The sequence below is a fragment of the Micromys minutus genome (genome assembly GCF_963924665.1).
Source record: "Micromys minutus genome assembly, chromosome: 29".
Taxonomy (NCBI): Eukaryota; Metazoa; Chordata; class Mammalia; order Rodentia; family Muridae; genus Micromys; species Micromys minutus.
Genome location: NC_137964.1, coordinates 6,297,388 through 6,325,056, shown reverse-complemented (window position 1 = coordinate 6,325,056; position 27,669 = coordinate 6,297,388). Strand labels below are relative to the sequence as shown.

General features: G+C 47.3%; 1 protein-coding gene across 2 annotated transcripts in view; it reads left to right on the top strand.

The window, feature by feature from the left end:
- Positions 1 to 27,669, top strand: part of FLT1 (fms related receptor tyrosine kinase 1) — a 161,005-nt gene that overhangs the window by 126,855 nt on the left and 6,481 nt on the right. For both annotated transcript variants that reach the window (XM_080941158.1, XM_080941157.1), the window contains 10 exons: positions 4,322 to 4,435; positions 5,894 to 5,982; positions 11,574 to 11,730; positions 12,175 to 12,272; positions 13,904 to 14,026; positions 15,775 to 15,886; positions 18,031 to 18,130; positions 24,579 to 24,684; positions 25,182 to 25,324; positions 27,281 to 27,365. In XM_080941158.1, the coding sequence (XP_080797284.1) occupies positions 4,322 to 4,435; positions 5,894 to 5,982; positions 11,574 to 11,730; positions 12,175 to 12,272; positions 13,904 to 14,026; positions 15,775 to 15,886; positions 18,031 to 18,130; positions 24,579 to 24,684; positions 25,182 to 25,324; positions 27,281 to 27,365 (1,127 nt within the window). The remainder of the gene's footprint in view (positions 1 to 4,321; positions 4,436 to 5,893; positions 5,983 to 11,573; positions 11,731 to 12,174; positions 12,273 to 13,903; positions 14,027 to 15,774; positions 15,887 to 18,030; positions 18,131 to 24,578; positions 24,685 to 25,181; positions 25,325 to 27,280; positions 27,366 to 27,669) is intronic.

The following is a 27,669-nucleotide window of genomic DNA, read 5'->3' as shown; positions in this document are numbered from 1 at the left end:
TGTTGTAGTCCTAGGTTCAAAAGGTTATAGTTGCCATGGTTACAGTTGCCATGGTTACAGTTGCTGTGGTCCAGGTCCACTGTGGTTGTTAGGAAATAATCTATCTCACTTGAGTTGAAAGACCAGTGATAGGATGGCTTTGTGATATACAGTTGCCATCCTCAGACTAGAAATGAGATGCAAGGAGGCGTGTGTGCACTAAACCCCAGAGGACTCCTGTGTCCTCTGCCCTGTGAAAAGGCTCCATTCTTCCACGTGGGATGAAATAGTCACACTGTGGTCCACATCAGGATTTCAAAATCAAGAAGAAGGCAGACCAAAAGTAAACCCCCTCCACGCTTTCCACAGTTTCCAAGATGGTGGGGGAATTTTGATGTTTGGGTTTTGGTTTTGAGGAAAGATCTCATGTTGTCCAGGCTGGTCTCAAACTTCAGATCCTGCTGTCTCTACCTCTCAGGCTTTGCTGGGGGATTGTTGAAGCCCGGGAACATGTGCACACTAGAGAAGATGTGTCCAAACTCTTGTACCTCTTACTCCATTGACACCATACTCTGGGAGTCTGTGTAAACACAGTTGTCATCTCAAAGGGGCTATATTCATCAGCAAAAAACAGATAAGCATCCTTAAAGGAAGGAGGCTGGACAGTACACCAAAACTCAGACTGAACGTGTGCTCCACAGCACAGAGGGACTTACAATTTATTATATTTGCTCTTTATTTTTATTTACATCTCTGTGTGTGCCTGCTTGTATGTGCACTATATTCATGCGTGTGCTCACAGAGGCCAGAAGAGGGTGTCAGGTCTCCTAGAATTAGAGCTACAGGTGGTTGTGAGGTAGTTGCCCAGTGTGGGTGCTGGGAACCGAACCCAGGTACCCTAAAAGGGCAGCAGGCACTCTTAGCCACTGAGCCACCTTCCAGCCCCACACAGTATGGCTTTTTAAAAATATATTTTTTATGAGAGGAGTTTTAAAGCTTCCACAACAAAAAAATATTTAAGAAGAAGGAAATACTTTTGAATTAAGTCACTACACATTCTATGCCTATCCTGAATTGCAGCACACCCCGTAAACACCCACAATTATTACACTCACCTTGCCATAAGGAAATTGCATGGGGCAGACTACCCAGATGGGAGTAGGCATTTCTGTGAGAATGCCATCAGATCAGCACTGTCCTCCACCTCTAGACTCTGAGATGTGACATCAGCAGGTCTTCTGCTGGGGAAAGCATCAGACTGGGCACCATACTAGAGTTAAGATGAGCCATCTTTTCTGCCAACTATCTTGTTGGTGCTCAGTGTCATTCCCCAGTTGCAGACAGGAAAATCCAAGCTGCAGACCCTGACTTTTTGTCCTTGCCGAGCAGGGAAGCCATCTTCAGGACTGTTAAATTATAAGAGAGAAGGCTCTAACTTGAGACTGTTTTCAAGGACACTGTCTTCCGTGATATCCGGAAGCCATGTGTGAAATCTAGTGAATTCAGGGCTGTTCGGTAAGAGCACTGGCCGGATGCAGTTTTAGCTCCCAGCACCCACGTGCCAGCTCACAGCTGCCTGTCACACCAGTTCCAGGGGACACAATGGTCTCTTCTGGCCTCCACGGGCCACCAGGCACACATACACTACACATACATACAAGCAGGCAAACGCTCATACACATAAGACAGGAAGACATTAATCTGTATAAAGGCATCTTGTTTCCATTTTCAGCATTGACAGAAAAAAAAAAAAAAGATTTCCACAACACCCACGCCATAGAATTCCTTAAATAACATAAAAACAATCCCCCAAGCTTTCTTGCTTAAAGTAGTTTACTTTCTGTTCCAGGAGAACTAGAAAAAAAACACAATGTCAAACAAAGGGCATAGTCACAAGCTCTTTCAGCGTGTCCCCAATCATAACCTTAAGCTTTCTGGAGTTTTTGGAAAAACTGTCCATTTGGAAACAATGTCCAAAATGAGAAAACGAATCATGCTGTTTATTTATCCAAAAATATTTGTTGAGCGGACACTGTAAGCCAGCCCTACCCCACTGGGGTTCCGAGTTTATCTGGTTATTATTAAAAAACTATTCCATCTTATAAAATACTATATCAACATCTACTACAATATTAAGTGTGCACACCTTTGACCCACTTCCAGAACTCTGTTCCACAGAAACCTTTGCCCATGTGCATACTCACACTAGGGTGTTCTGGTATCGCTGAAAGAAGGAGAGAGAGAGAGAGAGAGAGAGAGAGAGAGAGAGAGAGAGAGAGAGAGAGAGAGAGAGAACAAGAAGAAGAAGAAGAAGAAGAAGAAGAAGAATGAATGAATGAATGAATGAAGTGGGGCTGGGGAGATCACTTGGTCTGTGAAGTGTTTAACATACAAGCATAAGGATCTGAGTTTGATTCCTTGAAGCTCTAGACCACAGAGTGTCCCTGTCTCAAAATACTGAGGAATGATACCCGGGCTTGTCCTCTGGCATGCACGTACAGACAGAGACATAGGACCTGCCTGGATGAGCCACACAGAGACAGACAGACAGACAACTGAAGACCATACCCGTCTTCACATACATGAAATAAATAAAGCTTTAAACAATATTAAAAGGAAAAGACTATACACATCAGAAGAAACACATTAGTCCATTAAAAGGAATGAAAAGAGGGCTGGAGAAATGACTAAGAGGTGACAGCACTTTTTTCTTTTTAAGATTCATTTTTATTTACATAGGAGCACACTGCAGCTGTCCTCAGACACCAGAGGAGGGCATTGGATCCCATTACAAATGGCTGTGAGCCACCATGTGGGTGCTGGGAACTGAACTCAGAACCTCTGGGAGAGCAGTCAGTGCTCTTAGCCGCTGAGCCATCTCTCCAGCCCCGACAAGAACCTGAGTTTAATTCCCAGCACTCACATAAAACAAAAATAAAGCTTAACCAAAAAAAGAAAAAGAATGAGAACTCCTGATACTAAAAGAGGGAGTGAATCAATTGTGTGTGTGTGTGTGTGTGTGTGTGTGTGTGTGTGTGTGTGCTCGATGAAAGTCAGAGAATCACTTGCAAGAGTCAGTACTTTTCTTCCATACATGGGTTCCAGGGATTGAACTCAAGTTATCAAGCTTAGTGGCAAGCTCCTTCCTCAATGAGCCACTGAGCCAGCCCTCGGTGGGTATTTATAAGTGCATATAGAAAGGTCTGGAGCTCACACTGCTGACAGTGGATGCTTCAAGGAAGGTAAGCAGATTAGAGGGGCTTGCACATTTTACCCCAGCACCTCAGACACCTGACAACACTTTCTCTTATTTCTTGTCTTCTTTTGGTGCCAAAAGGCTTTGCAATGATAGAGATGTCCTCTGCCTCCGTTCTGTAACCACCTGCACACAATACCTGCAGACATGTGCACAGACATGCGTGCACACAGGCTCTCACACACGTGCCTTCACTCATCTCCATACGCATGCTGTTGGAATATTTTACAGGGACGCTTGTTTGTATTCTTCTTTTTAAGCAACTAAAGTTATGAATACCTCAAGAATGAATGTTAGGACCAAGTACAAGCGGGACTCAGTCTAGAGTCTAGACAGTTGGTTCTTGAACTGACGCAGGTCGTCTCCAAGAGTGAAGTTAGAGTCGGGGCAGTTAAGGACACTTGCTGCTCTTGCAGAGGACCTGGGTTCCATTCCAAATGCCCACATGGTGGCTCATAACCATCTATAACTTCAGTTTGGGGGTCCTGGCTGGTGCCCTTTTCTGGCCTCCACAGATACCAGGCACACACAACATACACACACACACAGACACACAGCTGGAAAGCATGAATCATTGTTGCCTGAGATAACCCTTGAATAACAGGAGTGAAGGTGTCTGGAGAGAAAATAGCATGTCAAGAGTGTTTACAGAAGCAGTTGACATAGTGGCGCCCCCAAGCCCCTTCTTTGTGGCTCCTAGAAAGGGGAATGAGAAGGAAGGTGTGGGTGAACCCCCTGCCTGAAGGACTCTTGTCTCACCTATTCCTGCTAGCAGGGAAGCCTCTGGAAAGCGAGGTCCTGAGGTGCCGGCTCTGAGTCAGCACATTGTCAGCATAGCCAGGGCCACCGAAAGGAAATGTCCGGTGACTAACCCCATCAACAAAGCGGGCCTCAGTGCATTGCAAAGGATGTTGGCTCAGGAGGGTAGGAGGAATCAAAACAGTCTGGCGACTTGGCCTTTCGCAGAATGTGGGGAAGTTAATGAAGCAGGACAAACAGGGACCGCAAACATATGCACCCTCCAGGGCAGGGCGGAAGCTGCCCCATTGTCCCAGAGCCCCTGACTCTTCCTTGCTTCTCACACAGAGGGGGCCACAGCCAGTGAGTACAAAGCTCTGATGACCGAACTCAAGATCTTGACTCACATTGGCCATCATCTGAATGTGGTTAACCTCCTGGGAGCCTGCACCAAGCACGGAGGTAAAGGAGGCAGGGGAGGCCTGGGCCATCTGTCATGCTGAGAGGGGAGCCCTCAGCTCACCCAGCTCTCTCCCCTTATCCCCAAGAAAATGGCCACCCAGTATTTCATCGGAAGAAAACCACTCGCTTTTAGATATTCTAGGTCCAATGGAGGGTCTTTCCTCTCAAGATGACGGGGGGGGGGGGGGGGGGAGCAGGGGCAGGGGTGAGTGGGGGTGACTGTGAGATGGTAAAGGTTTAAAAGGCTATACACACCCCCTGCGGCTCCCCAGCAACCACACTGGGTAGAATCCCAAGAGGAGGTAACATAGGAGATAACCAGAGGGGCCCCTCCTTTTTTACCAGCTCTCAGGACAGGCCTTAGCCACCAGGACAGGTAACAGGAGCATGGCTGCACTGTAGACTGTTGAGCCCAAGTATACCCTCATTGGTCTCTTTTCCTCTGTAGCAGGGTTCATACCTGGGTGTAGGTGTGAACGGATGCTCAAGTGGGTGCTGAGGAGTTATACACATAAACCGCCTAAAATTTCCAAACACAGAAAGCATGGCTGGAGGGGCATGGGTAAGAAAAGAAGAAAGAGCTAAGGCTGAGGAGGCCAGAAGGAAAAAGAGTCCTCGTGAACCAGATAAGCACCACATACTTTCTGACCTTGCGTAAGCCTTCTTCGAGTGCCTGCCCCAGTGACAGCATTCTGTCTGCCTCAACCTCGTACCTGTAAGGCGTGAGCCTCCGAGGCAGTTCGGCTGAGCCCCAGCCAGGCCTGCCCCTTGGAGAGGAGACCCCAGCTCTGGAAGCAACTTCCTTCCTTTCTGGATACCTGAGGGATGAGGGGGTGCTAGCATGATTCCAAAAACCAGTCAAGTATTGATAGTAACTGAAAAATCAAGTTACCAGAGGGACAAGCTCTGGCCTCAGGGTGACTCCAAGAGGCAGCAGGTACCTGCCTTGGTACTTCACGGTGGCCTTGTGGAGTTTGCTGGTCCCTAGCTTCTGGACTTCAGGGGTCACGCCTGCTTTCAAATGGAAGTAGTCCTGTGCTGTTGGAGAAGCATGAGGCAGGACAAAGGAGGCTTCCACGGTGCCACCTGAGACCCTCAATACAGATTCCTTTCCCCAAACCATTATTCAGTGCAGAAGGCAACATAGGGGGCAAGCAGTCTGTGAGCTCAGCGTGGCCTGTCCTCTTTGAATAGTCAGGGTGGGGAAAAAGAGTGTTTTGTTTTGTGGCATTTAAATATCTGTGTTCATAAAACTTTATTGGAACAGGGGGCCATGTTCTTATATGAACAAGGCCTGTTTCCATACGACAGAGGCTGAATCGAGCCGTTGGTTCATGGCCTCTAGTCTCAGTTGCATTCTCAGGCCCTACCCATATAAAAACAAGTTGGTTTGAGGTCCTGAGGGCTGACCGGAGCCGTCGGATGGCTGTCTGACCTGATGTGATGTTTGGGCTGCAGGGCCTCTGATGGTGATCGTGGAATATTGCAAATATGGAAACCTGTCCAACTACCTCAAGAGCAAACGTGACTTATTCTGTCTCAACAAGGTAAGGAGTCACCCTGGTCACTCTCTGTTGCTGTGGCTTATGTGTCCTGACCACTGTCCGTCTCTGAGGGAAGTCAGGGCAGGAACTTAAGCAGGGATGACAAAGGAACACTACTTGCTGGCTTGCTTAATTACCTTTCTTATATGGCTCAGGCCCACCTGTGTAGGGATGGCGCTGCCCACTGTGAACACCTTCTACATCAATCAACAGTCAAAAGAAAATGCTTCCATAGACGTGCCCACCGGCCACTGTGATAAAGAGAACAACTCAATTAAGGTTCTCTCTCCTAAGGTGACTCTGTGTCACATTGACAAAAACTAGCCAGATGTGGATTTTAAAGGTAGGGCTGTTTACAATGGCAGCACCTGCAGCACCATAAACTGGCAACCATAATTCTTTTGTCACTATGTAGCTTTGACTAGCCTGGAACTCACTATATAGAGCAGGCTGGCCTTGAACTCATAGAGATCCATCTGCCTCTGTCACCCAAGTGGGGTGGGGTGTGTGTGTGTGTGTGTGTGTGTGTGTGTGTGTGTACACACATGTGTAGGTTTTGGTTTGTTGTGTATGTATGTGTGTGTGTGTGTTATATGTGTGTATATGTGTGTATCTGCGTGTGTGTGTACACACATGTGTAGGTGCGCTTTACCCATGTGTGAATCCCAGAAGTTAACATGGGGGTGTCAACTGCCTCTCCACCTTAGATTTGAGACAGGGTCTCACTTAGTCTCACTGAGCTGAGCTGCCTCCTCTAAACTGACTTGCCAAGGAGCCTCAGGGACCCGGCTTCCTCTGCCTACCTCCAGTGCTGGGGCTTCCTAGCAAGATGTTGTGTAGATGCTGGGGATCTGAACGGAGGGCCTCATCCTTGCACGAGACTTTATGCACTTGTTTCCCAAAGCCACACCTGTGACTATTCATAGCTTTATTTGTCAGAGAAACTAAGGGGACAAACAACCGAATGGTTTGCACAGTTACCAGTGATGGGCCAGGACTAGAAATCATTTGTTTGCTTAGTCTATTGCTTTACCTCCTTTATTTCATTCTTGTGGTTGTGTGTTTGTATGTGTGTGTGTGTGGTGTATGTGTACGGATGCATGGTGTATGCATTCACATAGAATGTCTAGTTATGTGTGTGTTGTGTATATATGTGTGTGTTGTGTGTATGTGTGTGTGGTATATGTGTATATATGCATGTTATGTGTATGTATGCATGTGTGTGTGGTGTGTATGTGTGGTAGGTGTGTTGTGTGTGTGTCTGTGTGTGTCTGCATAGTGTATGTATGCGTGTTTTGTGTGCATGCATGTGATACGTATGTGTGTTTATATGTGTGTGTTGTGCATGTGTGTGTATATATATATATATATATATATATATATATATATATATATATATATATATATTTGTGTATGTGTGTGTGCATGTGTATATGACTGTTACCAGTCCCTAGGATTGATCCCCAGACCATATATACCATATGTATGCACACACACATACCACATACATACATATACACCACATTAATACATACACAGCACATGCATATGTACAGAGCATACACACACACAAAACAAATAAACAAGAATCCTGGGAAGACACACAAGTCTTTAAAGAAACACTAACTCTGAAGAAGAAATAGGGATTCAAACACTGCGGCATGTTCTGCGGTCCCACGCTGTCCCTCTCTGGGCTGTTGTGTGGGGAGACAGCGACCGACAGTGTTGGCCAGCCCCCAGCATCTGTGAGGAGCACACTGGAAGCAAGCTCTTTGGCTCACAACCAGACTTTCCAGGTCTGAATTCCGACTCTCCTCTTGAGAAACCTGGCCTTGAACAAATTAGTCAGTTTCCTTGCTCTTCAGTTCCTTGTGTTAAGTGGCACTAAGAACAGAACTCAGGATGAGGCTGATGGGAAAAAAATGAAACTCTTCCCTTACAGGCTTAGTTGTTCTCCCTTGTCATTTTGGATTCACGAGGAAGTTGAAGGATGGGGTGTGGCTCAGTGGGGTTCTTATTTATCAAGTGTGAGGCCCTGTGTCCATCCCCTCCCCTGCATTAGAGAGACAGAATCATAGACACACAGAGAGAAAGACACCGAGACAGACGGAGACACAGAGCGTTTAGCCGAATACAACAAATCTACGTGGTTGAATGAACCTTCAGACTTCTAGGAATGGTGCCCATCTCTGTCACGTAGGGAAGACACCACAGCAAACAGAACACAGCCAGATGTTGCAGCACCTGCCTGCAGTTCTACTTCGGGGGGCTGAAATGGGAGGCTTGTGTGAGCCCAGGTGTTAGACATCAGCCTGGAAAGTAGAGTGGGATTGGGACTGGAGAGATGGTTCAGTGGTTAGGAACTCTTTCTACTCTTCCAAAGGTCCGGAGTTCCGTTCCCAGCACCCACATTAGATAGCTCACAACCATCTGTAACTCTAGCTCCAGGCTATCCTGATATCTCTACTCTCTGAGGGGGTGCCTGTGCTCATATGCATGCATACACATATATACATAATTTAAATAAACAATATGGAGAGAGAGAGAGAGACCCTGTTATAAAAAAGCACAGAAATACCAAACAGCTGGCCCACTCTTTCATCCCAGACTATGATTTTATCAAAGACACAGGTGTTCCACAGGTGTTGAGAATATACTACATATTCCCCCATTCCATTGTTTGAAACGGGGTCTCCACTTGTATCCCTGGCTGTCGTGGAACTCACAGAGACCCACCTACCTCTGCCTCCTGAGTGTCAGAATTAAGGGCATGTGCCACCATGCCCAGTTATATTTCCCCAGTTAGGCTTTCCGAAATTGGCATCTTAAAGCTGCTTGGTGCTTTGTAGCTATATCTGTGGCCAGAGAAGTCAGGAAATCAGTAATGGCTAGCAAGATGGCTCAGTCTAGATAAAGAGGCTTGCTGCCAAGCCTGATGACCCAAGTTTGATCCCTGGAACCCACATGATGGAAGGAGAGAACTAACTCCAGCAAGTTGTCCCCTGGCGTCCACATTCATGCCTGCAGCAAACAGACACAAATAAATATATAGTAGAGTGATAAAGAAATTGGATTAAGGACATAGTAACCACGAGATGAAGAGAGGAGGGCGACCTAGCTTGCTTTATTCCCAGCTTTAGAGCTTTTCCTTTGAACCCCACTGGATAAGGGGAGCAGTAGTGCCCTGAGCTGAGGGCAGAACAGATTCCTGTCACTCCTGATGTCCTAGACTGGGCTCAGGAAGCGCTAAGCCCTCAGAACACTCCGGGGACTTGGCAGGATGGAGCGTTTGGGTTTGTGCGTCCTTTGTTTTGAAGAGCTTGCTTCCTTTTGGGGCTATATTTAATGGTTTGCCTCCCGGTGGTACTTGGTGGAGCTGTGTTTTGTGGAAAACTCATGACTGCCTGTCACATTTGGAACCTAAAGGGATAGGAAAGGGAGATGAAGGGACAGCCCAAATCCGTCAAGACTCTTAAATACACTTCGTGATCAACCTGCTCTTCTGCTTTAGTCCCCAAAGTCCACTAACTTCAGCTGTCTTTGAGAGTTGCTGATAGGCACAGCTCAGTGGGATCAGAAGGGTGGGGTAACCTGGGGACAGGTCCCATGAGCCAGCTTCTGGGAAGTGTAAAGAAGGCCGTAAGTTTCCAGAAAATAAAATTCCAGACTCCATCTGAGCAGGGCTAGCTGCATCATGGAGAAAATCACCATGTTCTCTTTGACTGTTTGGCTTTTTACCTGCTCCAAGGAAAAGGAGTCTGGGGTGGGTTACACAAAATAGGAATTCCCTTCACTCCTGAAATCTCAGACAGGATTTGGGAAGAGCTGAGACAGCAAAACTCTTTCAGGGACCTGATAGGAGGGAGCGTTTGGCTGGAGTGTGTCCCCAGGAGAGTCTCTTTTCTGGGTGTCCTCTGTACCCTATATTATTACAGTGTTGCTTGCTGCTATCCCTCCAAAAGTTTGCTGGATCTTCTGCTTGCTTCCTGGCGCCCTCTGGTGACATCCCAGAAAAGTCAAGGCAGGAAGCACAGGCTGGTTGGTTAATCCTGGTGCTGAACCTCATTCCCTCCCAGCTCCTGCCTAGGTATTGCTGTCTAACAGAAGCCAGGCTATAGGGTACAAGCCCCTGTGGGTGTACAGACATGTGAGTAAGCATGGGCACACTGCCCCATCCCCAAAGCCACTGGACAGGATGCATTTTTAGTGTCAAGCACTAGATAAATTATTGAAGGCAAAACAGTAGAACACAGAAGTCCTTTCCTACAAGGCGCAAACTATAATATAGTGCCTTTTAAATGAGAAACACAAAATTCGGGGGGAGGGGAAAGAGGATTTACCCAAGATGGTACGATTAATAGAGGAGCCAGTATACTATGTAGAGAAGGCAGTAAAAAGCACCGAGACTGTGATGCCCAGGGTGAGTTAGGATGCAGCGGTGTGGCATCCTCAAAGGAAAACCAAGAGAAAAGTGCATCTCCTCTCCCCTCCCCCAAGAAACCAGAGGAACTTGAGCCTCTGCAGGGGTTGGGGGTGGGGAAGAGTGCTTTACACACCACCAAGTGAGGTGTGTCAAACTCTATGTTGACTTTCAAACAGCATGGCTGGTGCTATGAAAAGCAGCAGAGATAGGCTCGTTGCCCAAGCTACAGTTCAGGCTGTGCCAATCATTAGCGATGGTTTCGAACCAGCTTGCATAGGAATCGTTTTATGAGAGAGAGAGAGAGAGAGAGAGAGAGAGAGAGAGAGAGAGAGAGAGAGAGGACTCAGCTGGTAAGCACTTGCTACTCTTGCAGAGTTCTGTTCCCAGCACCCACTAGATGGCTCACAACCTGCCTTGACCCCAGCTCTAGAGACTCCAATGACATTGTCTAGCTTCTGTAGACACCCGAATGCATGTTTGCACACACATAAATGAAAATAGAATACATCCATTTAAAAAAAAAAACAAAAAGCCAAGTCAGGTGGTGGTAGTACACACCTTCAATCCCAGCACTGGGAAGTAGAGGCAGGTGGATCTCTGAGTTCCAGGATATAAAAGGCTACACAGGAGCACTGTCTCCAACCACCCCCACACCTTGTAAAAGAAAACACAACAAACGAAGAAAAACAATCTTTTTGACAATTGTGTCAAAAACTAACATAAACTCTTGGGGAAATTGAGGAAGTGTGTGCTAGCTCACACTGTGATAATATAGGGTACAGAGGACACCCAGAAAAGAGACTCTCCTGGGGACACACCCCAGCCAAACGCTCCCTCCTATCAGGTCCCTGAAAGAGTTTTGCTGTCTCAGCTCTTCCCAAATCCTGTCTGAGATTTCAGGAGTGAAGGGAATTCCTATTTTGTGTAACCCACCCCAGGCTCCTTTTCCTTGGAGCAGGTAAAAAGCCAAACAGTCAAAGAGAACATGATCAGCTTCGAGGATCTGAGGTATTCAGTAGGAGCTTAATGGAGAGTACAAAATATTCTACAGCCTGGGAAATAAATACCTAGCATCCAGAGTTCATTCAGGGCCCAGTGGCGTGTGTAACTGGGATGGCGGCCATCTGTGCATTGGGCCCCTCTCACTCCTGCGTTTCTTGTTTGTGCTAAGGATGCAGCCTTGCATATGGAGCTCAGGAAAGAAAGCCTGGAGCCAGGCTTGGAGCAGGAGCAGAAACCCCGCCTAGACAGTGTCAATAGCATTGAGCATTTCACCAGCTCCAGCTTCCCGGAAGATAAAAGTGTGAGCGATGTGGAAGGCGATGAGGGTATGTATTCATCCCTCCCTGGCCTCCAGTCTGGGATAGTTTTTCAACACACTAGACACCTCACAAATTTTCTTTCTTTCTTATTTATCACCCTAATAAACCTCCTGGGAAGTGGGGCAACGTCCTGGGGAGATAAGGTTTGAATAAATGATTATTTACAGCGTTGCTGATTTTGACAGGAACTGTTCACCTTTCTCTGCGCAGTCCATCCTCCTGAGTCACACCCACTGCACCCGATCCCCATTCCCCTACCCTTCACCCCCATCCCTACCCGTCAACCCCACAGCCTGGAAAAATCTCTGATGTTCGTGTTGAGACTCAAACTCTCTTGCCGGTGAACTGTGGTGTCCTTGTTGGTGTGTCTTATACTTTGGGATTATTGTTTCAGTAAACTGGGATTTGGTGCAGTCACAAAAATCTTTACAAAATTCTAATGCTTGGTAGATTACAGTGAGATCTCCAAGCAGCCCCTCACAATGGAAGACCTGATTTCCTACAGTTTCCAAGTGGCCAGAGGCATGGAGTTTCTGTCCTCCAGAAAGGTCAGTTCATCTCTGTTTTTTTTTTTTAACTTTATTTTTTTAATAGAATGTTTTTTAATACTGCAAATATATGCACATGTACACACACACACATACACACACACACACACACACACACACACACACACATAGTGCTCTGTCTTCCAACACACCAGAAGAGGGCATCAGATCTCATTACAGATGGTTGTGAGCCACCACATGGTTGCTGGGAATTGAACTCAGGACCTCTGGAAGAGCAGCCAGTGCTCTTAGCCACTGAGCCATCTCTCCAACTCTTCTTTAACTTTCTTAAATCAGAGATAAAAAGGAGTTTTAAGCTTTTCAAAAGTTTTTCTTTTACATTTTAAAATTTGTTTTTATGTATGTGATTAAACTTAGAAGGTGTATGTACAAGAAAACACGCATGTACATTTCCTTTTTCTTCCCCACTCCCACTTTTATTTTGATTTTTTTAAATGTCTGAAAGCATACAAATTACATATGTTAACCAATATATATTAATGACATCAAGTCTCAATACTATATATTGGGTAAAGTTTAAATCAGGTTGAATATATTTTCATAACTTAACATAATTTGAAGTTTTAAAACTTCATATATTTCAAAAATATTTGAAAATGCATTCTATTACTGCTTTGTCTCTTTGTGAGGCCTGAACACACACCTCTGCTTTGAAGCCATTTTTCCAGTATTTGTTTGTACTTAAGTACTTACCTGTACAACAGGCATCAATAACCTTGATTGGCTCTGATATGGAGAAATGCCAGAATGGTGAGCCCCAGACCCCTGGGGGTGAATTTAAGGGTAGAATCTTCCTGAGCAGTTTGGGCTACACAAACCCAACAGTGCAACATCCCACTGCGCCCTCTTGCACACTTTCAAACTCTCCAGGCCTCATGAAGACGCTGTCTTCAGTTCACCCACATGGGGCTTCTCAAAAACCCTCAGCTCAAAGCCAAACCATGGTCATGCCAGCACCTGAGAGGCTGAGGCAGGAGGATCCCTGGATACACTCCAACCTGGGTGAGTTCCAGGTCGGCATACACTGCATACTTCAGGAGTCTGTCTTAAAACCAGCAACAACAGCAAGCAAAGTAAACAGCGGACAAAGCAAAGCATGCCAAACCGCAGCTCCCAAAGAGCTACTCTAAAGGGTTGTAGGGGAAATCTCACTCACTGGCAAAATTCAGATTGCCAGTGCGGTTGACCAGTAAGCCCCCATAGACCAGGAGCCTGGCTGCTTTAGAACATGCCTTTTGGGCCACCTGGACTACTTGCACAAGCAGCACATTGTATTTGTGGTAACTGGGCGTGTGCTGAAAGATGCTCCCTCTACCACAAACGAAATGGAACTTGGAATTAAAAATGATCCTAAGGCCAGTGACCTGGCTCAGCAGGTGAAGGTGCTTGCTGCCAAACTGATGACCTCAGTTCAGCCCGCAGGAACTCACATGGTTGCCTTCTACATCCATCCCATGGTATGGATATGCACGCCCGTGTGCACACACACACACACACCTTTCTTTTTTTTTTTTTTTTTTTTTTTTTAAGAATAATGACCCCAAGTGGATACAGGAAATTAAGGCCTGGATTAAGGAAGTGCGTTCATTACATAACTGTTTTATTAATAGTGCATTCATCGGGACCTGGCAGCACGGAACATCCTTCTATCTGAGAACAATGTTGTGAAGATTTGTGACTTTGGCCTGGCCCGGGATATTTATAAGAACCCTGATTATGTGAGGAGAGGCGATGTGAGTGAGCTCGGGTACTCATTTGATCTGTTTCTACCCTGTCGCCTTGAGACCATAGACGGAAGCCCTTGCAGACACACTTCTCAGCAGTCATCCCCGCAAATGCCCACGCGGTTCTGTGAAGACGGGTAGTTCGGAAGAGCTGTGTACCAGAGAGTTCTTGGGAGGGAGCCTGTTCGTTCTGTGTCTGGTCCCTGGCTGAGTACTCGCCCTGAGAGCGGGACCACTGGAGGCTTGTCAGCCCACACAGCGGCTGAGCCCTGCAGAGACCAGTCTCTGCCTGCCACCCCTCTGGGAGTTCCGTGTCCCACTGAAAAGAACAGCACGGCCTCTTCCTCAGATAAACCTCAGTGATTGATTCAGCAGGTGTCTGTACTTCCAGAAAGAGTTCAGGGAGGGTACACACTATCTTGAACCGAGGAAGCTGCTTACCTCCAGGGACGCCTTCCGTGGGACCCATCTCCCTTCTGGCTCACACTGGCCTCTCTCTTCCCCATTTGTTTTTGAACATGACGTTATTTGTCACTTACTGGGTGACCTTTAGTGTCCTCTCCTGTCTGGCCTCTGCCAGGAGGGCTTCAGCTAATAATGTCTGAGCTCTCTTGATAGCTCTGCATGGGCCCTCAGACTGAAGGAAATAACCACACCCCCTAGCAGCCTTTCTGAACCACAGTTTGCAGTTCTCACCCCAAATCCCTTAATACAGAAGGTGCAGAGGGAGGGTGGAGGGGGATGGGGAGGGTGAAGGGAGGCTGCTTAGAATCTGCATTTTCAACAACTTTCTGGACCATACTATGCAGACACCCCGGAGCACGCTTTCAGAAACCCTTCTTACTTACTGTTCTTTTTTCCTTTTAAATTTTATTTTATGTGACTGTATGTCTATGTACCATGAGCATGCAGTGCTCAGGGAGGCCAGAGGAGGGCACCACATCCCTGTGACTGGAAGTACAGCTGGTTGTGAGTCATTGTGGGGGTGTTGGCAACTGAACCCATGTCCTGTGCAAGAGCAGCCCCTCGGCTCTTCTTCTAAGAGGGAAACAGCTCAGGTCGCAGTGGCACTCTGGCCTACAGGGGCTGTTCTGGCCTGTGTTTCAGTTTGGTCCTCTTTGCTGTCCTTGACTCCGGCATTTTTTACGTTCGTCTCTCCACTGTCTGGAACATCTCGCTTTGCTTCCCCCCCCCCCCCAGCAACCGGACTCCCAGCTAACTCACTGTGGTCCCTGCTGTCAGAACAGGTCTGCATGCTTGAAATCCAGCCATATGTTCTCCTAGATGGAGAACTTTAAAACAAAATCACCTCCTCTCATTCTAGGGATGTGGGACTAAAGCCAGGACCTCAGTCATACCAAGCCCACATTCCACCTCTGCCTCACATCTAGCCCCAAGTTCAAGATTTAACAACCCATCCTTTTACATAGGGGTGTCTTCCACAATCCCTCTCCTTAGAAAAAAAAAGTCCATTTCAATTTTCAGGGTATCTCCTAATTCAGACCTCTTTACCAAGCCTTTAGTGTTCCTATGTAGGCAGAGAGGGGGCCATGAGAAAGCAACTTCTTTAAGAACCATGGAGCAAGGACCTTCTGGGTGCACCAGAGAAGTCTACTTGCCATGCCTGGTCTCCAGAGGCTGGGGGATGTCTCTACTGCTCTGGCTCTCCATAAGTGTTAAGTGGAAGGGGAGTCCTGGGCCCTAGGTGTGGGCATTTGCTTTTGCTGGCATGCCCAAGGCCCCCTGCTGTCTTCCAGACTCGACTTCCCCTAAAATGGATGGCTCCTGAATCCATCTTTGACAAGGTCTACAGCACCAAGAGTGACGTGTGGTCCTATGGAGTGTTGCTATGGGAGATCTTCTCCTTAGGTAAGTGTGTGGGGGAGGGAGTGGTTGGAACAGCTCAGAAGCAGATGTTTGTGTCCTATGAAGAGCATGTGGAGGGCACACCCCATCTTGACATCTACACTTGAACTCAATGCAAACCCAGAGGGAGCTCCCTGTAGATGACAGTGTCGAATGTACAAATACCCACACCATAGAGATGTACCAATACCCACACCATAGAGATGTACCAATACCCACACCATAGAGATATACCAATACCCACACCATAGAGATATACCAATACCCACACCATAGAGATGTACAAATACCCACACCATAGAGATGTACCAATACCCACACCATAGAGATGTACCAATACCCACACCATAGAGATGTACAAATACCCACACCATAGAGATGTACAAATACCCACACCATAGAGATGTACCAATACCCACACCATAGAGATGTACAAATACCCACTACCATAGAGAGTGGTTAAACCATTATCAGCTGAGTCAGGTGACAGGTCAGTCTAAAGACAGAACGATCAGTCTGTCCTTTGCTCCTTTCTCCAATTCCTCCAACTCCAGCTTTCATGTCTTCAACCCTTCCGTCTATGTATCCACTGCCTCAGAGTTTCTCATCAGGACAGGCCCTGATGTTCACAGAGGACCAGTAGAAGGCATTGTTAGAGGGAGCTGGCTTTGATTTAGTGCCTTTGGTGTAAATATACATATACATCTATACACACACACATGCACATATACACACATATACATATACACTGTGTGTGTGTGTGTGTGTGTGTGTGTGTGTTGTGCCTACATGTTAATGTCTGAGCACCACATGCATGGAAGCTGGGAGAAGGCATCAGATTGTCTAGAACGGGATGGATGTGGGGCTGGAAACTGAACTCAGGAACTCTAAAAAGAGCAGCCACTCTGGATTTCTAGGAAAGAGCCTCAAAGCCCTGTTTCTACAGATGCACCCAGGGATAGTGTGGGGTGCCCCAAGTGTTGAAACTAGCTAAGAATCAATTGGGCTTTGCCAAAATGAAAAAAAAAAGGTGGGGGGGGATGTCTTTCACGACAAACAAAATGCATGCGGCAACACCCCTAGGTTCCTGTACTGTGTAAAAAGCATTCCCCTGCTTTTGAGGACAGGCACCTGTTGCTTCCAGTCCTTGAAAGCAGCACAGTAGCTCTAATGGCCTTGCAGTGACAAGTGCCAAATCCTGAGCGTCTCCCAGCTGCTTCCTATCGGCAGCCATCACTAGAAAGCACAGGCAAACACGTGCTGGGTGGCCGTGGCTGGAGGCTGAGCACACTGTCCACCCTCCTAGCCCAGGCTACCCACAAGAGGATTGGCTAGGCACTGTTAAATAGGCTGGCAAAGACAGTACTCTCAGCTCTGTAGAATCTGGAGCAACCCCCACCCACCCTAGTCTGCCTCTCGTGCCTGGGTACCCAAGGCTCAATCCCCTGGACCTGCCGGAGCTCCTCATTCCCAAAGCCCCAGAACAAAGGCCATTTTTCTGAAAGGTTGGAACGGTCCATCAGTAGCTTAATCCAAGTCCACTGGTTTTCCAAAGAAAGTTTATTAATTCAGGCCACGGGTGTCTAAGGATCAGATTTCCTTAGAGTTGCTTGCCGGGCAAAGGCAGGGATACTTTAGATTGCCTTTTTACCGGACCAAACAAGCAAGTGTGTACACAGGACAGACATCAGCCAAGGATGTGCCCTCAGGAAGGGCCTGCCAAGTAACCCCCTGTGCTGGAAATTTGTCATGAAAAATGTCACTGTATATTTATTTATTTTGGGATTTTTGAGATAGGCTCACTAGATTGCCCACATTAGCCTTAAACTAACGATTCCCCTGCCTCAGCTTCCCTCCCAAGAACTGGGATTACAGTCATGTACTACCTTTTCTTGGCTAAAACATCACTTTGAAGAAGCAAGGGAAACTCTGAATTGCCCCTCATGGTCTTTTGGTAGGTTTGTTTGTTTGTTTGTGACAGGGACTCACGTTGTAACCCTCACTGGCTTTGAACTCACAAAAGGTCTATCTGCTTCGGCCTCCCAAGTGTTAGAACCGAAAGTGTGCACCACCATGCACCAGTACCCCATGGTCTTTTGTACTAGAAACCTTAACTCGAGTGTGTCTTTCCGCACCATATCTTGTAGGAGGTTCTCCATACCCAGGAGTGCAAATGGATGAAGATTTCTGCAGCCGCTTGAAGGAAGGCATGCGGATGAGAACGCCGGAGTATGCCACGCCTGAAATGTAAGCTCACACCTCCGTGTCCCCGCACCCCAACCGAGCGCTCATCAGGGACCCTGGGTGTGGAAAGGGGCACAGAGTGCCTGGGGTGGGGAGTGAGTAACGGCGCTGATTTATTTTTAGCCCCACTCTCTGGGGATGCTGCCTCAGTCCCTACTGGGCTCTGCTGTGCTGGGAGTCACTTCCTTAGTGGGGATGTGCTCTGGATCGATCCCTGTTTCCTCTCTAATCCACCGATAGGTCCTTTCAAGGACTTTAGCTGGGAACTGAAGTCAGGAAGCCAGACAAAATGAATAAATAGCTTCTAGGAACTAAAGGCAAGACCTCATTCACTAAGTACAGCCCAGTGAGCCAAGCCACCTCAGTCAAGACAGTTCCCCATCTATAGAGCCACGGGAGCTTGGCTTGTACTGTACTCCACAGGGTAGGGATGTAGCTCAGTCACCCTAGTAGTGCTTACCCAGCATGCACTAGGTCCTGGGCCTATCCCCCAGCATGCACTAGGTCCTGGGTCTATCCCCCAGCATGTACAAGGTCCTGGGTCTATCCCCCAGCATACACAAGGTTCTGGGTCTATCCCCCAGCACTGTATATACTGTGCACAGTTCTGCAGAAGTGGAAGCAGAAAGATCCAGAATTCAAGTTCATCTGTAGTTTTATATAAACACCAAGGCTGATCTGAGCTACTCAGAACCTGTTTCCAAAACCTTATATATAAATAGATGATAGATATAGATTCATACATGTACACAGAGAGAGAAAGATGCATAGATATAGATACATAGGTAGAAGATAGAGATTGATGATACATAAATGATACATAGATAGATGACATAAGGATAAATAGGTAAATGATAGATAGATAGATGATAGATAGAAAGATGATAGAGAAATGATAGATGATAGATAGACAGACAGACAGACAGATGTGGGGTAGCTGGGAAGCCATGAGAGCTCTTGACTGGTGGCCGTGCCTTTAGGAATGAGAAAGGAGACAGAGTCTGGGCAGCCTCTCCATTGTCAGCCGGTGAGCCTGACACTTGTGGGTACCATTTCCTGTAACCATGCCGGTTTAGCACTCTGAGACCTCAACAGGAATGCGATGACACTTGCAGTTTGGGTGAGCTGCTGACAAGGACTTGGGCCTCCCTGAGGTGGCGCCACCTTTCCTGAACTGGCAGGCGGCCTCCCCTCCCCACCCACACACAATGAGATCCTGCTGAGCCCTGGGTTGGCCCTTGGGGAGGAGTGAAGGACAGAGAAGGAAGTGTGGGCTTGGCCAAAGGGCAAGGTCACCGGTCTCTTTCCTATTCGTGCTCAGGACCAAGCTAGGCTAATGCCAGGGCAGGGAACTGGATGAGAGAAAGAAGGACTCAGATCTGAAGGCAGGGAAGGCAGGGGGACTCTATTAGTATTACCTGATATAGTCAGGGAACTACAGTGGGTGACCCAAGAACCTCTGGGCTACAGAGAGGGTTGCTTTAGTCTTGGTGGGATCCTTAGACCCTGAAAAAGGAGCTGAAATCAGGTCTGCACCAGATACTTTTGCTGATATATAGTCTCATGTAGGCTTCCCACAGTCTTGAGGAGTAGGTAGGGCAGATATGATAATCTGACCTTGGAAAATATCAAAATGTAGGAAGTAGAGCAGCATGCCTTCTGCCAGCTAACGAGCAGGGAAGACAGAAGCCATTGCCATGTTCCCCAGAAGGGCGTTCTCTGTACGCTGAGAGGTGTGTTGAATTAATATGTCCTGCTTTTCACATAATCTAAAAATCACGAAGTTCAGTTGCCAACAGCAATAATAATTACAGTTATGATACTGGTTAGCTTAATATCAGTAGTACTTGAAGGTAGCAGGCACTGTTTGAAGTGCCTTGAACAAGTTTGATATGCCTCACAATGACCCCATGAAGTATGTGCCATCACAGATGACAAACCAAGGCATGTGGCATCTAATATGATCCGCCCAAGACTCCATTGCCAGTCAGTTAGCAATCCGAGTCTAGATTCCACAGCATCCTGCAATACTCAGGGCCCATCTCCAGCTTCCATGTTCATCCAAATAACCCTAGAAGCAGGAAGTCACTCAACTTTTGGTTCTCTAAAGCCAGGCATGAAGGCATGTGCTATAATCCCAACACTGGCCAGCCTGAGGCAAAATGATGACAAGTTCAAGACCTGGCTGTCCTACATAAGGAGACCTTGTCACAAACCCAAGATAAGCAAGGCTCTGGACTTACAAAGCCTTCCTGTGTTTCCACAAACCTCTTCCAGGTAGTTTACAGGCCCCAAGCAGCCTATAGTGCATGGTTTGGAATTAAAGATATAGCTTTGTAAAATAGTTCCTTAAAAGGAAGATACAGGCCAGCAGCCATGTTCTCTGTCAGCCATGTTCTCTGTCAGCCATGTTCTCTGTCAGCCATGTTCTCTGTCAGCCATGTTCCCAGCTTCATTCTCAGGCAGCCATGTTCTCTGTCAGCCATGTTCTTGGTCAGCCATGTTCTCAGTCAGCCATGTTCCCAGCCTCATTCTCAGTCAGCCTTGTTTTCAGGCAGCTATGTTTGCAGGCAAGTGAGAATTGAGAGGAGAAAGTCACCTCCTTGTTCCAATCACAAGAAAGTGATGTGTTAACGCAGTGCAGCTCTATTGGACATCCAAGACCTAAACTTGGGCTACGGTAATATATACCTGGGAAAATTAGGCAAATAGCCTGTAGACACTTCCCACAAGCCCCTCAGCTGATCTTGGATGCAACTAACCTCCACCCTGCCCCAGTCTTACTTAGTGGATAAAACAATAAGGTTGCAGTGAGTGAGTTGCCCCCAACCCAGTGCCCATAAATCAGATACCTACCACCCCACAGGGGCGTCTGCCCTGACTTGACTTGCAGGTTAGGGTGTAGAATGAGAAAAGAACAAGCCAGGAACACACCTGGAATCCAGGGGGTGATGACAGGTCTCCCTGATGCTTTTACCCCAGAGAAACTAGGGAGGGGAAGCCCCAGTTAGTCACACCTCGCAGAAGGCTGTTCTCCCATCCGCACCATGAGACGGCAGTGACCATGGTGGCAGAGATGAGGCCTCTGGGAAGTGAAATATGCCCCCTACCAAGTGGCTTGGTGATGTGTTTATAAAAAAGAGAAAGTGGGGATATGTTCTATGAAGGCAGGCCCATGCTGAGGCATCCCTTCCCCCTGGGACCAGCCACACGACGGTATAGAATAGAGTTTATTCAGGACATGGGAAGGGAATCGAGAGGATAGTAGAGGCAGACAAAGACACACACACACACACACACACATACACACACACATACACACACACATACACACACAGAGAGACAGACAGACACAGAGAAAGAGAGAGTAGAGAAGTAAAGGCTGGTCATGAGCATGTGGAGAGGGGGGAAGGGAATGGGGAGAGAAGGGACAAAGGGGGAAGAGGGGAAGAGAGCCAAGAAAAGAGAGCAAGAGAGTAAGGAGGGGGGCTAACAGCCCCTTTGACAGTGAGTCAGACCTACCTGGCTGTTGCCAGGTAACTGTGGGGTGGAGCTTAGACAGAACACTAACACGCAGTCCCCTCTTGTTCTACTTTTCCTCACTTGTGCTACCAACTTTAGAATGCCTGAGTCCATATCTCATGTTCTTTCAGCCAACTTTGGAACCCGCAGACCAGGAGGCTCCAGTACGGTCAGGAAGAGCCCAGGCTTAAGATGTTTTCTTTGCCTGTCTGTGTTTTTTAATTGACTATCGTTGGTCTCTGTGGCATAAGATAAACTCAGTAAACTGGTAACATGTATAAACTACTTCAAACAGAGTTACTTTAAACAGAGACCCATGGAGGATCCTATGAGGCAGTATAGCTTTTGCTATTACCAGCCTTTGGCTGGCAGCATGTTTGCCCAGATGGCTGAGAAGTGTCTTTGAGCCACCACTCCAAGGGGCCATGAGTCTCCTAGAGAACAGGAACTGTAACACAGACTCAGAGAGGCAGTACTCATTTCTGCAACCCCCATGACTTTGGTGTCTGCAAGTTGAGGTCCCCAGCATTCAGCCCAGACACTGACCTCACAAAGTCTCCCCACCTGCCCCCTGTGCTCACTTTCACCCCAACCCCCTACCTCCCACCCCCATTTCTCTGCTCCCCTACCCCCACTCCCTTACCTCACCCCCTATCTCTCCACTCCCCCATCCACACACATCCCCCCGCTCCTCTATGCCCCCTTACCATCCATACCCTGAGTGCACCAAGGAGAAGTAAAAAGAAGTACACAGGAAAACTCAAGGAGCAAAAGGACCACGAGAGCCACCTTCTGAGGAATGTGTTAGCGCTTGGGCAGGAGCAGCTCGGAAACAAACCCTTGAAGCATGGATCCTTAGGGCTCAGTGTGATCTTTCTAAGCTCTTTTCCCTTCGTGGCACTTGGGTAGCCAAGGCAGGAGGATTACTACAAGTTCAAAATCAGCCCGGTCTACATAGTAAGACATCATCTCAAAAAACAGAGAGGAAGAAGACACCAGCTCCAGGGACCTCTCCTATCCCAGAAGGAGCTGTTTTTGTTTGCTTCAATCAAAGTTGGTTTTCTTCACTTTCAAAAACAATGAATTGATTCATTAATTAAAACAAGTTTAGGACCTCTGTTGGCTAGGGACCTGTATCAGAAAGCAGAACCTGAACTCTATTAGACTGCTCCCTTTTAAAAGTGTTTAAAAGCAGATGGAACTTCCCGGTACCTAGAACTGTGCCCTTGGGCTAACGGCCTTGGGGGGAGCTGCTTTGCTTTTCCAAACTACTATGCATCCTTGTATCTGACCATCTAGTGATGTCACCACTACCTGGCAGGGAGAGAGCTGGAGAAATAAATGTCCAAGTTGGCCTTTCAGTGGTTATTGTGGGAATGGCCAGATTGAGTCATGGACTGTTTCTAAGTTCTGGGGTGTGGATAATGAAGAATTAACCACCCCTTTCTCTTTGCCTGTTGTCTGAAGGGTTAGAGCTGGTTCTTTTTGTTTGTTTGTTTTCAATAGAAGGTTTCTGGCTATCCTGAAACTCACACTGTAGACGAGGCTGGCCTCAAACCCAGAGCTCCACCTCCTGAGTGCTGGGATTTAAGGTTTGCACCATCACCACCAGCCAGAGCCAGCCTCAATAGCCAAGACCCTGGGATACAAGTGTAAATTCCACACTGTTTTGGCCTCTTTTCTGGTCATTTGCCCAGTTGCCTCCTGCCATTGTTTTCTTCTTTCCTTCAGCCCCTCCCTGTGTTTTAAACTGCTTTGTCAGGCACTGCATGTTAGCAATCCAAGACAAGGATACCCTGGAGAGACACTGGGGACTGTCAGGGGCAGCCTGTGGCACTTACATAGCAACTAGACAGGTAGAAAGATTCCCAGGGTCCCTTGGGTTTTTCCCAGAGCTGCCCTCTACTCCCAACACCGTAAGTAGCACTGACACTGTGACTATGTCAGTGTTTGTGTGTGAGGTCTGAGCAAGCTCAAGTGCTAGGCCACGCAGACTCATTGTGACCTAGTTCCGGGGTCCCAATCTATTCAGGTCTGCTCTGGTCCAAAGGCTCATCAGGGTGCAGGGGTGGGGGGTGAGATGCACACACACACACACAAACCTGTTGGTGAAGGAACCTGAGAACAAGGTTTGGCCTCTGTGATATGGAAACCAGTGTTTCCAACCCAGAAGCCCAGCCTGGTTTTGCTTTGGTGGTGAGAGGTTACTTTGCAATAATAGGGGCTTTCCGATTCTGGGAGAGTACTGAGTACTAAGCAGCCACGCACTAGACCCCTGCGGGCTACCGAGGGACTACCGAAGATGACTGTGCGCCGACCTGTTTTGGAAATGACACAGGTGGTGGACTTGGTGTCTTTCCCACCGGGTTCCTTTGCAGAACCTTCTCAGGGAAGTATAACCTTCTTCCCAAGAATCTCAGGACCATGCCAAGGAAGTCTGTGGACTTTCCTAAAGAAGAGCAAGGGCGTCCCCCAAGGAAACGAGGGTCTTCCTATAAGAAGTGTGAGGCAGTACAGATGGCCCAGGCTTACAGGGAAGACGGGTGGATCCAGCCTCCATTACAACTCAAGAATACTTTTAGCTTTGGGAACACCATCCTCCTCTTGAGAGAGGAGGGGTGCTCCACTTCACACCCAGTCACGCAGAGCACCCCTGTCCTATCTAAGTCCCCCTCTCTGATCTCTAAGACTCAGTCCTGGTACCTAACGAAGGTGGGTCAGGAGTTCAGGAAGGTTGGTCTGCTATAGTGTGCACCCTTGCTAGCAGGACGTGACCCACACAGACCATCAGGCGCCCATGCTATAAACCTAAAGCTAAAACCACGTCACACAGTACAAAACACATGGTGTGGGATGAGAGCCGAATGTGCGGGGCAGCCTGTAGAGATGCTGCCGGTCTCCAGCTTTTCTGTGTGCTCTTGATCAACAGCTACCAAATCATGCTGGATTGCTGGCACAAAGACCCCAAAGAGAGGCCCCGGTTTGCGGAACTCGTGGAAAAACTTGGTGACCTGCTTCAAGCCAATGTCCAACAGGTAAAGCAAAGTTTATCTGAATCAGAAGACTGAGTGTGTTCCTAATTGGGAAGAGTAGGAATGAAATAGTGTGTGTGTGTGTGTGTGTGTGTGTGTGTGTGTGTGTGTGTGTGTGTGTGTGTTGGGTTGTGTGGGTGGGGGGTGACATGTATGAGTATGCTTGTGAAAGAGATGTGTGTGCAAGAGACTTTGTGTGAGAGTATATGTGTGTGAGAGAGAGGTGTGTGTGTGTTTGCTAGAGAAACAAATGTGCAAGAGATGTGTGTGAGAGAGATGTGTGTGTGAGAGAAAACTATGTGTGTGAGCAAGAAACTGTGTATATGTGAAAGAGACTGAGAGAAACTGTGTGTGTGAGAGACGTGTGTGAGACATGTGTATGTGTATATGTGAATGAGGTGTGTGTATGTGTGTGTGTGTGTGTGTGTGCACTCATATATGAGTCCTTGCAGGAGAAACTTCAGTGTTCTGTCTTCTGAGGTCTACCTTTGGTATTTTAGGATGGTAAAGACTACATCCCCCTCAATGCCATACTGACTAGAAACAGTGGCTTCACATACTCAGCCCCCACCTTCTCGGAGGACTTTTTCAAGGATGGTTTTACAGATCCAAAGTTTCATTCTGGAAGCTCTGATGATGTGAGGTGAGATTCTGTTCCCTAGTTTTATTATTAAAAGAGGGGGTTACAAAGGAGGAAGGGGAAGCATGGGGGAGGGAAAGGAAAAAATAGAAAAAAGAAAGAATTGGGCATCAATTCTGTCCCTGAATCAACTGTTAACATTCTGCCGAGTTTCATCTATGTGCTCTGTAAGAGGGGCTGAAGATTTTCCTTTTTTGTTCTAAGCTTAGAAAGAAATGAAGAATGAGGCACTGTGTTTTCCCAAGTTACCTTGGCTTTTTCTAGCTCTGTAGCCTTATTTTCATGACATTAACTGTGATTAAACATACGTGAGTCTATAAAATAAGTCTAACCAAGAGTGAATAGCACAGGATTGTAATCCTAGAATTCAGGAGGCTGAGGCAGGAGGATACAAGTAAGTTTAAAGCCTATCCTGGCTTACATAGTGAAACTGTGTCTCAGAAAAAACAAAGCCAACAAGAAAAGTTACATAAAAGGAAACAAAACCAACCTCTGTTTCTATTCTTTTTTGGGGGGTTGTTTTTTTGGGGGGGGTGGATTTTGGTTTTTTTTTTTTTTTTTTTTAATCCTTGTATTTTTACAGGATTAAAATACTGTATAGGAGAAACTGGACAGAAACTGAAAGAACAGATGGTTATGGTTACTGGCCAGCGCGAGTAGTTACTAGTTGGTTACCAGTTGGTTATAGAAGCTCATTCTATGGTCTGGTGCTGTCCTGGCATTTGTATCTACTGACAACTTTCATGTACACTGATGTATAAGACATCCTGCAAAGGGCATGTTATCTCTGACAAATAGGGACTTGTCAACTGCAGAGATGAGAACTTAGCAAACTATGTGACTATCAATATCAGGATTGAGTTTGCAACCGAGGAAGTCTGACCCTCTCGGTCCAGGTTCCTAATGGAGTCTGGGTCCTTTTAGGACAGTCAGACTGTCCTAGGAGCCCTCTAGTATCATTACCTGCAGTGGCCATTGCTCTCGGGCTTAACCTCGCTTCTGCTACCAAAGGGAAGGATAGAGGTGCAGCAGTTGGAAAACACGGACAGCCATCTGCAACAGGCTTTGAAGCACACAACCCAGAGCTGTGACGGTGACAGGTTGACGTCACTGCTCATACCTGACATCTAGTCCAAGTGGCTGAAGCATCCAGACCAGTCACCCAGTTTTAAGTGATAACACCCGGCTAGGGTAGCAATGGGGCAGAGGTGGGACCAGAGACTCGGTAGGAATCTAACGTGAGGGTTAAACTTTCGGACAACGGTTTAACTGATGAGCAGGTTTGCCTGTGAGCAGCCATCCCATGGGATATCCCATCGGGTCTTTTCAGTAGCTCCTCGATGAAAGTTGGCAGGGGGGTCATTGAGAAACCTTGAAAACATCACTCTTTCCTCCCACTCAGAGTTTCAGTCTAGAACATACCAGCTGGGCCCTCCCCTCAGCTGTACATTTCTGTCAGCTACGAAGTCTCAATAGAATGTCTTGTCATCCCACGTCCTTTCAGGAAGTTGACAGCAATAAGTGATAAGTTGAAGTTGCATCTCCTCCTGGGGTATCTGTCCCTTATTTGTGCCATTAAGACACTCGGGCCAGATGCAGTCTCCTGTCTGTTCTGTAACTAGCATGATTTGATTCCACAAGAAACTGGAGTGGGCCCTTCTATACAGGACAGATTCACACAGTATATAAGGGATGGAGTGGGCCCTTCTATACAGGACATATTCATACAGTATATAAGGGATGGAGTGGGCCCTTCTATACAGGACATATTCACACACTATATAAGGTGTGAATTGACTACAGGGAGGAAGTACCATTACCCTGAAGCCCTAGAGCGTAAGACAGAGTGAGTCTGAGCCAGTTGGTCTTTTGGTTGCTAGGTGAGTTCCAGAATGTCCCGATTCATGGACGCTGTGTGCCTTTTCCCGGTCTTGATTATTATTTCTACTTCTTCATTAGATACGTAAACGCTTTCAAATTCATGAGCCTGGAAAGAATCAAAACCTTCGAGGAGCTTTCACCAAATGCCACCTCCATGTTTGAAGTAAGTCGGGATGGTAACGACACAGTGTTCCTTGTCAGAAATCTCGTCCTGTCTGAGGACCCGCCCCAGGAAGGCTTGGCCAGTGAGGGGAAGTGGTCTGTAGAGAGCAAGGTATGGGGGAGGAATAGACAGCCAGACCTCCCCATGCAGAGCCAACAGGAAAGAGAATGCCACAATTTGAAGACCTCCCGGAATTCACTCCAGAGCCGTTCCGTTCTACCAGCTCTCCAGAGGGGAAGGAGTGGGTCCTGCGCATGTTCCCTGGAATCTCTTGTAGGCTAGCTATCAATGATGTATCCTTTCT